The sequence below is a fragment of the Pongo pygmaeus genome, chromosome 4, assembly GCF_028885625.2.
Source record: "Pongo pygmaeus isolate AG05252 chromosome 4, NHGRI_mPonPyg2-v2.0_pri, whole genome shotgun sequence".
Classification (NCBI taxonomy): Eukaryota; Metazoa; Chordata; class Mammalia; order Primates; family Hominidae; genus Pongo; species Pongo pygmaeus.
The window spans coordinates 150,338,723-150,352,973 of NC_072377.2; the positions used below are offsets into that span (position 1 = coordinate 150,338,723).

At 40.2% G+C, this 14,251-nt stretch overlaps 1 protein-coding gene across 2 annotated transcripts in view; it reads right to left on the reverse strand.

Moving 5' to 3' along the window:
- Positions 1-301: 301 nt before the first annotated feature.
- The window catches only part of PRELID2 (PRELI domain containing 2), an 80,789-nt gene continuing 66,839 nt past the window's right edge, over positions 302-14,251 (reverse strand). For both annotated transcript variants that reach the window (XM_054489503.2, XM_063665242.1), the window contains exons 6-7: positions 4,962-5,031; positions 302-580 (exon numbers count right to left, since the gene is read on the reverse strand). In XM_054489503.2, coding sequence (XP_054345478.1) covers positions 4,972-5,031 — 60 coding nt within the window. In that variant the 3' untranslated portion in view covers positions 302-580; positions 4,962-4,971. The remainder of the gene's footprint in view (positions 581-4,961; positions 5,032-14,251) is intronic.

The window sequence follows — 14,251 nt, forward strand, 5'->3', positions numbered from 1 at the left end:
CATATTACTTATGGATAGGATAAAAATCTCCTGATTTCTGAGAATCTTAAACATCGTTATAAATACGGCTTAGCTTCAACATAGGTCTGGTACATTCCTGTTTGTTCCAGTCCACCTGTGAATCAGGTACCAGTTCAACTCCCTTATTGGTTCCAGAATCCCCTCACAAATCCTATGAACAACGGTGCTGATAACATAAGGGCACAAGCACCCTCTCCAGGCCTTTATCCTGTCCTTTGCTGCCCTGACACCATCACCAGACAACCAGCAGAACACCCTGAGGAAGGGCACACACATCTTACACGGGTCTTTTTTCCTTTATTTGTAAAATTATAAAGAGATTGTGTCATAAAAATCCAGCAAGAAGGTCTTATCTCCCTGAGTCCCACTATTCGAAGCAGGCTCCCAGAGGAGGGTATCATCTTATGTCCTGACAAGAAGGTCTTCATCTTCTTGAAGCTGCCAACACTGTATCCTCAAACCTGTATTCCAGAAACTGTGTCTGTGATGTGCTGTGGCCAAGAAGTGATTCTCAAAAAAATAAAATAAAAATAAAAAAGTAGACATGGATACAGCTCTCCTGCAAGAGAAAGCAAACAGGCTTTATCACCTCATAAACATGTCTCACCAATCAATACTTATTTGCCCTCTTTTCTGAAGCAACTCTTCAGAGTCCACTTGAATTCTATCACTACGGATAATTCTTGAAATTGCATTTTTCCCTCCTAATGATCTTCGAACAAGGCAAGCACCTCATTTTATTAAGTCCAACTACCCAAAGGAGCTGGTTCAGATAAGAGTTAAGATATAGCTAAAATTGAGGTCTTAATCATTCCAGTGTGATAGAACTCTGCTATGTTGTCAAATCTCACCAAGCCTGATCTCCCAACTGCCAGTGGCAAGAACAGACAGATATCAGGGTTATTTGTTTTATTCAAAAATGACAGGAAATCAAAAATCTATCAAATGGATGTGTCAACAACAATGCCACAAGCGTATTGGTTAGTGAGATTTATGTGTCTCCATTTTGGCTCATCACAAAAATCACCTTCTAAGCTTTCTTATTTTCAAATGCCCACTTGGACATACAGGTCAGAGAGTTCTGTGAAGTATCTTTAATATTAGGCACAATGTAGAATGTAGTCACTTTCTATGTGAATTTAAATTATGCAAATTTAAAATGTGGTATGATATAAAACTATTAAATACTGTCTCCTTATGCAGATTTCTGCAAATCCCACAAAACGTCTTTTAAGTATTAAAAATTGCAAAATTCCAAAGCTGAAAAAATTGAGTAAATTATACATAGCACCTACCCTCCAGCCTCATCACAGTGCCACTTTGTGCACCAAACTAAATGCCTATATGTCTACTCCATTGTGTATGTGCACTGGAACTTTATGAGCAATTTTAGTGACCACTGTTGCTGGTATTTTAACTTCCTGTTATCATTTTAATATCTTTTTATGTCTTAATATAAAATCAGCCAAGTCTTCACAAAGTGTTGACGTTAGAGCTAATGCAAGAAAAACAAACAGTCAAACTATAAACTTTAGGGGTAAGAAGTGATCAAACACTGTATTTTGAAAGGCCAATCACCACAACACTCCTTGATGTTAATTTAGGACACTAAATCAGTAGCCAAAATTTTCTTCAAGGACCAGACAGTAAATATTTTAGACTTTGCAGCTATAAGGTCACTGTTATAACTATTCAACTCTGCAGCTGTAGCTTTGAACATAGTTAGGAGCATAGTTGTGTTCCAATAAAACTTTATTTATAAAAGCAGGCAGCCAGCTAAATTTGGTTTACAGGCTGTAGTTTTTTGACCTCTACTTTATTATAGCTATAGAGCTAATTTCCCCCACTTCTTTTAATGTAGCATTTTACAACTCATGAGAACAGTAGTACCCCCACCTACAACCACCTCCTCCATTTTCCATACAGTTAATTCTGAGAAATTAAAAAGTTCCATTAAAATAGGCATATTTCAAACTTGACAAACTTTGTAAAAATAGTCAAGAAAATGGCAGAAAAGGAAAGGAATAAGCTGGCAGCATTCGATGCAACATCAAATTGTAGATTTATGTGGTAAGAGTACATACATACATATACATATATCCCCTACTTTACAGTTACTCCTCTGAGAAAACTGGTCATGAATTTTGAGAGTTTGAATTATATAAATCCTTCAGGAAATTTCATTGCATTGAATGCATTAAATGCAACTGTCCTGTACTAAACTCCTGGTTATATTCAGACCTCGACCATTTCACTTAAGAGAGGAGAGTAAGTTGCTTTTCACAAACAATACGATGCCCTGAGTTCATGGCTCAGCCCTCAACCACAGGACAAAAACACAAACAAACAAACATAAAAAACACACCAGCCTGGGCAACATAGGGAGACTTCACCTCTATAAAAAAGGAAAAAATTAGCCAGGTGTGGTGGTGCACGCCTATGGTCCCAGCTACTAAGGGGGCTGAGGTGTGAGGATTGCTTGAACCCCAGAGGTCAAGGCTGTGGTGAGTCGTGATTGCGCTACTGCACCCCAGCCTGGGCGACAGAACAGTGAGACCCCGTCTCAAAATAAAACAAAACAAAACACAGAACACGGGTAACAAGAGAATAGGTAATGCTGTAAACTTATTTAATTTACTCATCTTCACTACCAACAATTTAAATCCAAATTGATTTAAAGTACAAGTTGGTGTGAATCTCACCTCCTCTCTTTTCAACTGCATTTGCTCCAGGGTGGAGCCTGGCCACATTTAAGCAACAAAAAAGGGGGCAAACAAGAAGCTGAGATGCTAAAATCAGGGAAAAGCCATACAAAGAATATCATTCTTCCTATTAATCAAAAGTTGACCGAATACATGACAACAATATCTAACTCCTAGCTATTAGCTTTCTCAGTGCCCTGGCATTTCATCTGTCTCCACCCAGAGAAGTGAACTCATTTAAAACTGCCATTCTCAAAGTGTGGCCCCAGGACCAGGATCACCATCACCTGGAAATCTGTTAGAAACACAAATGCTCAGGCCCAATCTCAGACCTACTGAATCAGAACCTGGGGAGTGGGGCCCACCAATCTGTGTTAACAAATCCTCCAGATGACTCTGATGCTCAAGAAAGTTTCAAAAACACTAATTTGCAGTTTGAAGACTAATAGGTGTATACCTTTCCCATGGAAATGGAGACCCCTCATTCCCTCATTTACCTTGGAGCTGACTCAAGATCCCACCCTCCAGAGTAAGATGGGATCTGTGCCTAAGCATGCAAGTACAAGAGGTGCTTAGTGAGCCTCACAAATATGTTAGCCGAGAAAAACAGGGAGATGTGGCCAAGTTGTTCTCTATAATTTTTTAAGGAACAGGGTGGGTGTAGGAGTAAACCGTATTTAGCTTCAATTCCAACATTTATGAGCACCTGCTATGTGTATGCCTATGCTAAATGAAATTATCTTGTTTAGCTTTTCCAGTAATAAAGGAATCTATTAATATGTATTAAGTATACAGAGGTTTAATAGTAATCAAAATGGAGTCCAACCTGCAAATAAGCAGAAAGACTTTACAATTCTCCAAACGATGTTCATTCACAGGTCTGGACAGCATGCTTTATACACCAAGGTGCTTGTATATGATGTTCCTTTTGCTTCTTTTTGGTTAACTGCTCTCATACTTTATTGTTTATCACAATTAGAATACCAGGTTGCTTACACAAGACCACGTGTCTCAACTTTTAAACCAACACAAGAAAACCTGAGGTAATTCTACATTACCCAAGGCAAAGTTTGTTTTATTCAAAGGTTTCAACTCTCAGATGTTAAAAACCTAAGGCCTGACCAGGCATAGTGGCTCACGCCTGTAATCCTAGCACTTTGGGAGGCCGAGGTGGGTGGATCATGAGGTCAGGAGTTCAAGACCAGCCTGGCCAGCATGGTGAAACCCCATCTCTACTAAAAATACAAAAATTAGCCAGGCATGGCAGTGCACACCTGTAGTTCCTGCCTCTCTGGAGGCTGAAGCAGGAGAATCGCTTGAACCCGGGAGGTGGAGGTTGCAGGGAGGTGGAGGTTGCAGTGAGCCGAGATTGCACCACTGCACTCCAGCCTGGGCAACAGAGTAAGACTCCATCTCAAACAAACAAACAAAAACAAAAAAACCTAAGGCCTATAAATTCTGTAAGATGTAAATCTATCATATTCATTTATTTTGGGCTTTGATTCTTTCTTAAATAACTCTGCCCTGCCCTTTCCACTATAAAGACTATTCTCCCTGATTCAGACAATAGAAATTTAGGGGGTGGGAGTAGGGAGTTGAGTAGTTCTGCAATCCCCCACTATCTGTTAACCGTATACCATTTGCCCTAAACTAGATGTGGCATGTGCTTCGGCATGAGTGCTGTCCTTCCATCCTGTGCCCATGGCAGACACTGTTAACCATCAAGGCACTCTTACCCAGAGGCTGGGAATTACTCTCAAGACTTCAGAATCCCTTTCAATAGCATTTCAGGCAGCTACCCACAATCAGCGGAAATACATATGACTAATAAGAGGTATTTGTTTCACTGGCCAATCAGCATGCCCCTTCCTTGTTTCTCTTCCTGCTCCAATTACACTTTTAAAGCCTTCCTTTGATTATTTTCAGAACAAAAACATTAAGCCTCAGTTAATCTGAGCTGCAGTTTTTACAAATCTATGACACCTTGAGGCTCTCAATCATGGTAGACTGTGCAACAGTTTTAACAATTTGAATAGAGTTGTAACCCAGCATGTAATACAAAACTGCTCTGAAAATCAAAGAACCAAGTAAATAAAAGTACTGTGAAATAGTATTCTGTGCATATAACTGGGAAATGTGCAGCGTGAATAGCCCAGGGAGGCTGCTGTAGAATACCAGGCTGATAAGCATGAAAATATGGCTTGCGTAAATAATTTTGACTTTGCTTTTGGTACTCACTGATGATTCTTTATTCAGCTAAGGGGGCACCACACTGTTCCTTTAGCAGCATCTCCATGATTCTAATTCCCTACACAAAGAAGGAAAAAAAAATTAAAATGCCTATTTCACAGACAAGTACTTTTACATTTATCACAACCTTTTCCCTTCAAAGAATCCAGGTCATGGCCATATATTCATTTCAACAAAGTAGGCTCATAGCCATACCTGACATTTTTATAATATTTTACTCAGCAATTTCACATACATTATCTCCACATGTGCTCAGAACTACTCAGGGACATAGGCAGAACGGAGCTTATGATCTCCATTTTAAACATAAGAAAACAGCCCAAGAGTAGTTAAATAACTTCTTGAAAGTGGCCCTGCCAGAGCTAGAATGATAATAGCAGTAGTTAATATTCATTGAACATTTACAAATATGCTAGATTCACTGCTGCTGGGGTTTTATGTGCATTACCTGGGTGTAGCGAGTGCTATGGTGTACCACTGAGACCCCTCCCAGAACTAAAGCATTCCTTCCCTTTCCACCAAGACTGTAGGCTGCTGCTGTCAAACAGCCACCCTCAGCCAAAGGGAGCTGCCTTACCTGAAGTCATGTCCCTCCAGGGGCAGCATACATCAATGGATGACTGGTATGTACAGGGGTATAAAGACCTGGCCCCCTCCCTTAATTTGGGACAACTCTGAGGAGCATCCAACCCTCAAAGCTCCCCAAGGGATCAGCTAAGACCTTTGTTGCAAGTGCATTGCAGTTCAAAAATCCCTTCCCATACCCCATGACAAGAGTTGTTCCTCAGTGCGCTCTCCAATACCGCCTGCAGGCAAATCTCAAACTGAGTCTGTGCCCCAAGAGCTGGCCTAGGATACCTTAATACACATAAAACCTCCAAATAAGTACTATCCTTACCCACATTTTACTGACGAGGAAACAGAAACTCAAAGAGGTTTAAATAATTTGCCTGAAGTTACACAACTATTAAGTAACAAAGCCAGGGAAAGAGCACAGGCACCCTCTTCCTTTTCAAAGGCCTCCATGAACCTTCTTGCAATGTTCATTCTGCTACTGTCCACACCCACCTGTCTACTCAGCATCCTGTCCAGACAAATTCTACCTTGGAAGAAAGAAGAAAGCATAAATTCCTTTCCTCCTTAAAGGACAAGTTTTATAGACTAGAGGATAAACCTTCAAGTGGGAAGACAGGGTTATGATGCAATTATAAACTGAGGTCTCCAGGACATCAAAGTTGGATCCATGGGAAAGGGAGCTGCTATTTTCAGAGACCTGAGCCTGAGAATTATTGCAGAGAAGAATAATGATAAGGGGAACTTAAAATACATATCCCCAGGCCCTTCCTAGGAAAATTCTGATTTAATGGGACTCAAGCAGGTACCAGAGCTGTATGCCCTTAACAGGCACCCATATGATCCTCTTATGATTACACAGGGCTGTGAACACCAAGTGGGCCTGCAGGAAAAAGGCAGGGACTTCCTACTTGGGATCTGAGCCCAGGGATGGGGACGGAGAGTAATCAAAGGCATCGCTAGAGAAGACAATAAAATATATTTAACACCAAAGTAGACTAAACTAAAGTTAGTATTTCCTTGAGGATTCAGAAGGTCCTTCAGATTCTGCCTGGCCATCACCACAAATACAACCATTATCTTGGAAGGAAGAAGTATTACTGGATCTTGAGAGAATGCTGAGTAGTAAGGAGTGTTTGCTAAACCAAAGCAGCAAACCATAGGACCAGGAGCACCACTGTCAGAGGAAGGAGACCTGAGTTCTAGTCACAGCTCCACCAATCATTCCGCTAGGTACCTTAGGCTGATCACATTTACTAAGGAGTAACATAGACCACAGAGGTCAGGGCACTGAGAGCTAGATGGGATTAGTGCTTTCTATACCCACCTGCACTCTAGCATTACTAAGGGAAATCACAAAAGAAAACAGACTCCCAAGAGTCTACCCAAGAGTGTGTTTTACTCAGTCAGAAATTTCAAGGCTCAGGCCTGAGTCTGTATGTGGGTAACATACTTCATGTTGATAAGGACAGGTGGCAGGAAAATACTGGTAGAAAAGGGCAGTCCCTGGTGAGGGCCACACCCTCAAGCCTGGACCTGTGGCCCAAAGTCAGAATACATATTCCTGTTTTCCCACATGAATGTTGCCTTTTCCAAAACCACCCTGGCCTACCCCACCCCCCCTCCTGTACCCATAAAAACCCCAGGCCCCACTGGTGGAGTGGCAGAGTGGCAGAGGAGAGAGGAGAAGAAGCAGCTGGACATTGAAGAGAAGCAGCTTGACTTCAGAGGGATGGCTTGATGGCAGGACCTCAGAGAGGAATTCAGATTCAGCCAGGGACAGCCAAACTCCAAGGGACGATCACCTTTCCACTCCATCCCCTTTCCAGCTCCCCATCCCACTGAGAGCCACTTCCACTGCTCAGTAAAATCCTCCACATTCACCACGCTTCAATTCGTTCATGCCACCTGATTCTTTCTGGACACAGGACAAGGAGCCGGGTGCGAGTGCAAGAGGCTGCCATACTGACCCTCCACTGAGCTGTTTAACACTTAAGCCATCTATGAATGACAAAGCTAAAAGAGCACACTATAACACGCACTGTCTGGGGTTCTGAGGGTCAAAGGCAACCTCTAGATGCTTCCATAGGCCCGCACAGAGTTCTGCTCCTGCTGGTTGCCCAAAAGCACTCATCCTGGCATCTGCACCTGCTCACCTGTGTGCTCCCCCTTTTGTAAGGGGTTGAGAGCTGCTTGCTGAGTAAATGAGGCAACCCCTTCATAAGTCATGGGAAGGGGTGAGGGAACTATCCCATTTCAATGTGATTCTGAAACACAACCAGGTCATTTACTAGAATTTGTAAATAGCAGCTTTACACCATCTCTTCCAACTCTGACAGTCTTGGAATTGATGAAATAGGTTATCCTTAATCATTTCTGAAGACACAGTATATACTGCACTCTTAAGAGGTACCTGCCATTTAAAGAATTAGGGGAGGCCGGGCACAGTGGCTCATGCCTGTAATCCCAGTACTTTGGGAGGCCGAGGCAGGTGGATCACGAGGTCAAGAGATGGAGACCATCCTGGCCAACATGGTGAAACCCTGTCTCTACTAAAAATACAAAAATTAGCTGGGCATGGTGGTGGGTGCCTGTAGTCCCAGCTACTCAGGAGGCTAAGACAGGAGAATTGCTTGAACCAGGGAGGCAAAGTTTGCAGTGAGCCAAGATCACACCACTGCACTCCAGCCTGGTGACAGAGCGAGACTCTGTCTCAAAAAAAAAAAAAAAAAAAAGAATTAGGGGAAAGGGGATTGGGTCCAAGGGATGAAACAACCATTGAAATGAAATTTAACTAAATTCTTAACAGAAAACCTGCATTGTGCCCCTTTTTGTTCTTATTCCCTTAACAACAGATCCAGTTAACAAACATGTACTATGCATCTACTACGTGCACTGGAGATTAAATGGTGAATGAACAAGATAGTTCCTGCCCCCATGGAGTTTACAGTCTAGTAGATTCCAGAAAATTTTCATTCCCTCATTTCACTTTTTTATTCTAACAAATCTCTGGACAATAATTAAATGTCTTCTTTCTATTTTCAGGAAGAATAAAAACTATCACATTAATTCTCTTTCAAGCTTCTATTTACAGAGTAGAGCATAAATCCAGACAGTATGACTTTAAAATAAGAAAAGCACATTCCTTCCCTAGGAGGTGAGGACCTGCAAACTTTCCCATCCATCTAAATTAAGACCTCCACCACTTATCAAACTGAACACTAATTGACATAAGTGAAGACTGAGGTTTTCCTTGGGAATTGAAAGATGTTATTTATTGAATCAATTAAGTTCACAGAGTGATAGTTGATTTTTCTTTCCCTCTTTCCCCCTTCTCTCATACCACTTTAGTCTTTTTAAGCAGAACAGTTAGAAATGGAACATGGAGAATGGGGGCAGAGAGAGAGAGGCCTATAAAACAAACAAAAAGGAAAAAAGAACACCTAACAGGGAAGCTAAGCCATGATTTAGTACCTCTCTTTGGTAAAGAAGGACCAAATCAAAGCCCAATCAATAGAGTCCTTTCAAATAAAGTTCCAACGCTTAAATCTCAATCCCCAGGAGATCAGGCTTAAAGGGGCTAAATTTACACCACTTATCACACAATGATGCCTGAAATGCAGAACAAACATTAAGTGGGTCTACCTTTATAGATAAGGCTTAAAAGCTTTTTGGACTGACAAACCATAAACCAGCTTGATTTTATTATTTCTTTCCCCTCTGAGATTTTTTTTTCTCTATTACAAGGCTATCTTTCTCTATTTGCCAATGTACAGATAAGTGAGCTATCTCGCAGGTTCATTTCCCTAATACCAGAGCTGTGCTGGCCAAATGTATTCCCACAAAGGAGTCTCAGAGTCAGATTCAAAACACTTCACAAATTCTCCACTCTAAGAGTCTCTGAGAAATAGCTGATTATTACTAAAAACACAAACTTGTCTTAAGAGGAGCAGGAATAAGTCGAAACTAAAGGTGGCTAAATTCATACAGTATATTTACTTTGCTATAAAACTGATCCTTCCTTGAGAAGCTCTGATTTATGTAGGAGGCTTGGAAGAGAGTAATATTAGACCAAACAAAAATGTTCTAAAGCAGTTCTCAAAAGGTGCATCCACAGGGAGCTCTTAACAAAAGAGAATTGCTCATTTAATTATCAGTGATAAAAGATTGGTGTTAAAGACCCCCACTGGAAATAATGCTTTCTTGTGGGTCATGGCTTTAAAGTAAACACCATGAACTGATGCGCCCACTGTGTGTAAGGAAGGGCAGGGAAGCTACGTGGAACAGGGATGCAGATAAGACAAGAAGCCTCTACTCAATGGACCATTGGCCTCTTCAGAGGAAATAGAGGAATTAAAAATAACTGAAAGGCAAGACAGCCTCTGAGAAACACTATGACTTTTAAAAGAAAAAAGTACAGTAATGTGCTGCTTGATGACATTTCAGTCAATGACAGATGATATATATGATGGTGGTCCCACAGGACTGTATAGGAGCTGAAAAAATCCTATCACCTGGTGACCTTGTAGCTGTCACAGCGTCATCGCCCAACACATTCCTCATGTGTTTGTGCTGACGTTGGTGTGAACAAAACTACTGCACTGCCAGTTGTATAAAAGTATAGCACATACAATTATAATATCATAATACTTGATAACGATGATAAATGACTATACTACTGGTTTATATATTTATTATGTTGTGCTTTTTATCATTTTAGAATGTACTTCTACTTATGAAAAAAAATTAACTATAGGGCCAGGCATGGTGGCACTTTGGGAGAGGCTGAGGTGGGAGGATTGCTTAAGGCCAGGAGTTCGAGACCAGCCTTGGCAACATAGTAAGACCCCTTCTCTATTAAAAAAAAAAAAAAAAAATTTCAATTAGCCAGGTACAGTGACATGAGCCTGTAGTCTTACCTACGTAGGATCACTTGAGTTCAGAAGTTTGAGGCTGCAGTGAACTATGATTATGCCACTGCACTACAGCCTGGGCAACAAAGTGAGAGACCCTGTCTCTGAAAAAAAAAGTTAACTGTAAAACAGCCTCAGGCAGGTCCTTCAGGAGGTATACCAGAAGAAGGCATTGTTATCACAGCAGATGATAGCTCCATGTTACTGCCCCTGAAGACTTTCCAATGGGACAAGATGTGAAGGTGAAAGACAATGAGATTGATGATCCTGATTCTGTGTAGGCCTAGGCAAATGTGTGAATGTATATGCCTTTGCTTTTAACAAAAAAGTTTAAAAAGTAAAAATTAAAATTAAAAATTTTAAAAATAGAAAAATGTTTCTACAATAACGATATAAAGAAAAAATACTTTTGCATACCTGTGCAATGTGTTTGCGTTTTAAGCTGAGGGTTATAACAAAATAGTCAAAAAGTTAAAATTCACAATTTTATAGAGTAAAAAATGTTAAAGCAAGCTAATGTTATTTTGTCATTGAAGAAACAAAAGTTTCTTCATAATAAATGTTTATAAATGTAGTGTAGCCTAAGTGCAAAGGGTTTATAAATCTGCAGTAATGCACAGTAATGTCCAGTAAAGTCCTATGCCTTCCTACTCACCACTTACTGACTCGCCCACCCAGAGCAACTTCCAATCCTGCAAGCTTCATTCACAGTAAGTGTCCTATACAGGTATACCCTTTTTTTAATCTTTTATACCATATGTTTACTCTACTGTTTCCTATATTTAGCTATGTTTGGATACACAAATAGTTATCATTATTTTACAACTGCCTACAGTATTCAGTACAGTACATGAGTACAGATTTATAGCCTAGGAGCAACTGGCTGTACCATATAGCCTGGGTATGTTGTAGGCTCTACCATCTAGGTTTGTGGACGTGCTCTCTATGAGGTTTGTACAATGACAAAATCGTCTAATAATATATTTCTCAGAATGTATCCCTGTTGCTAAGTGACTATATAATGGAAGAAAGGAAGTAGAAACTAATGTTGCAAGAAGGAAGGACTTGCAGAAGCCACTTGAAGAAGAGGGATTTGAGTAAGACCCAAAGTCTAGTCGCAAGTGTGACACACAGAGATAAAGGGAAAGACCAAGCAGAAGGAGGCTTAAGAAAATGGATGGGAGTGGCCGGGTGCGGTGGCTCACGCCTGTAATCCCAGCATTTTGGGAGGCTGAGGCAGGTCGATCACCGGTCAGGAGTTCACGACCAGCCTGACCAACATGGAGAAACGCCGTCTCTACTAAAAATACAAAATTAGCCGGGTGTGGTGACGCATGCCTGTAATCCCAGCTACTTGGGAGGCTGAGGCAGGAGAACTGCTTGAACGTGGGAGGCGAAGATTGCGGTGAGCCGAGATCGCACCACTGCACTCCAGCCTGGGCAATAAGAGCAAGACTCCATCTTAAAAAAAAGCAAGAAAGAAAATGGATGGGAGTGGGAACTGCACAGGAGGAAGGAAGAGATGAAGGGAGGAAAGGGGGAAGGGATCTGCATCCAGTTTTCTCATCAAAAGGTAAGAGAATACTGCATGACACTTCTCCATGAAGAGATCTTCTACCACAATAAAGCAACTTTTATGCAACTTTTAATCTGACGCTGTCTAATCCTTTTAGATGCAGAACTTTATCTAGAAAGTGGAATAACACCTAATAATAATCTAAAATAAACAGTTAAAATTCATTGGCACATAAGTGTACCAAGCACTTTGCCTGCAATCACTTATTTTACCCTCCCATCTCCCCTTTTTTTTTGGATGAGACCAAGGCTCACAGAAATTAAACAACCTGTTCAAAATCACACAGTAGCTAAACCTCAATTTGACAGGAGGCAATCAGGCTCAAGAATCCAGGATCCTGAATCTTACTACACTGTGGGGATGGGAAGTTTAAATGAGAATGCAAAAGTGAAAACCCCCGCTACACTGTTGGAACTAGTCTGTGTTGTGCTGCTGTAACAGAATACTATAGGCTGAGTGATTTGTAAACAAAAAAAAGTTTATTTGGCTTACAGTGCTGGAGGCTAGGAAGTCTAAGATTGAGGGAGTGCATCTGGTGAGGGCCTTCTTGCTGTGTTATAACATGGCAGAAGGCACCACTTGGCAAGAGAGCATGTACAAGAAACCAAGAGATTGAACTCACAGTTTCAAGCCCTTTTATAATTGTCATGAATCCATTCAAAGGGGTGGAGCCCTCACTATCTAAACACTTCTCATTAGGTCACTTCCAACACCATTGCACCAAGGATTAAGTTTCCAACACGTGCTTTGTGGGGACACATTCAAACCATAGCAGGTACATAGCAAGAGCTTTTCTTCCTTTCTTTATTGGCTGTATTCAAAGAGCCTAATAAATAAGTCAGGTATTTTAGTCCTGCTCCCAAACAAAATAACATGAATCTTAATATATGAATCAACATCTAATCCCATCTACAAACTGTTTTAAAGACAATGTTTTTCAATTAGAAATAGCCTGATAGAATGTATGGCTTCAATATAATTTTCCCATAGTAGCTAATAAACTCTTGAGTAAGATTCATTTTTATTTTTATAAGTAACCCAAAATCTTTAGGTGTAACTGCAGAACATTAAACTGATAAAATAATTCAGATGTCTTTGCTTCACATTATAAAGCTTTCTCTCTCCTTAAAGAGAATATTTAATTCTCACAATTTATAATGGAAAATAATATATCCTCAAATAATAAAGTCTAAAAATTGGAAAGGACCTTGTATTTTCTAGTCCAGATAGGCAACTCTAAGCAAAGAATCAAAAATGGTCCATCTGATTTAAAGAGCTTTCCTGCAATCAAATAACAGAATGAAAGATCAATTAATAAATCATTTCCATGTTGCTGATTTTCAAATAAACCCTAAACTAACATGAAGATTTAAGTCGTCGGTGTTTTTGTATTTTACAAAGTTACTTCCGCCACCTTCCAATGTGACTCAATTAATCTATTTTCATTTTGAATTTTAAAAAATTCGACCTACATATAATTTTATTTTTCCTCACTTGCACTTCATGCAAAATATGGCCTCTCTCCCACTGCCATGTCCATCCATGACATTTATAACAGTTGATCATCTGTTACCTGCTGGAAACCTCCATTCATGGGAAGCATACTGTTCCTTAGTCCATCTGTGCTTAATTACGAGACAGTGCTTCCTCACGTTGAAGAGTAAGGAACTGTTTTAGTGGCTGGCACCAGAGCATCCCAGTACCAACTCCTATACTCTCAACTGTACCCAAGTGAAAAGCAACAAGGTTCCTATTATTTCCCCTTTATCAGCCATTTTTTCACTATTCATCAGACTTAAGCTCAGTCATAATTTTCCCTTTTTTCTTCCCTATTCTGAGATAAAGTGGTTAGCAGCATGCTTGTACATTTTATCAACAAATTGTCTTTAACAGAGTAAATGAATCCAATTGATGCTCAAATAATAAATAAATCTAACAGCTGCCCAGATAATTCTGCTTTTATCTTGTATCTCTACCCTTCTCTTTCCCCACAGGTTCATGCAATTCTATAAATCAATGATCTTCTTTACATAAAAGGTCGGTCTACTGTATCTTCAAGTCAGGTGTTTCCTTTCAACAAAATAGAATTTTTCAAAGCCATATTTCAGTCAAAAACCAATCTCACCAAACCTCAATATTGAATCTAATGATAATTTATTATGGGGTTACTGTATGCTAACACTTTACTTACATTATCTCATTTAACCCTCTCAATA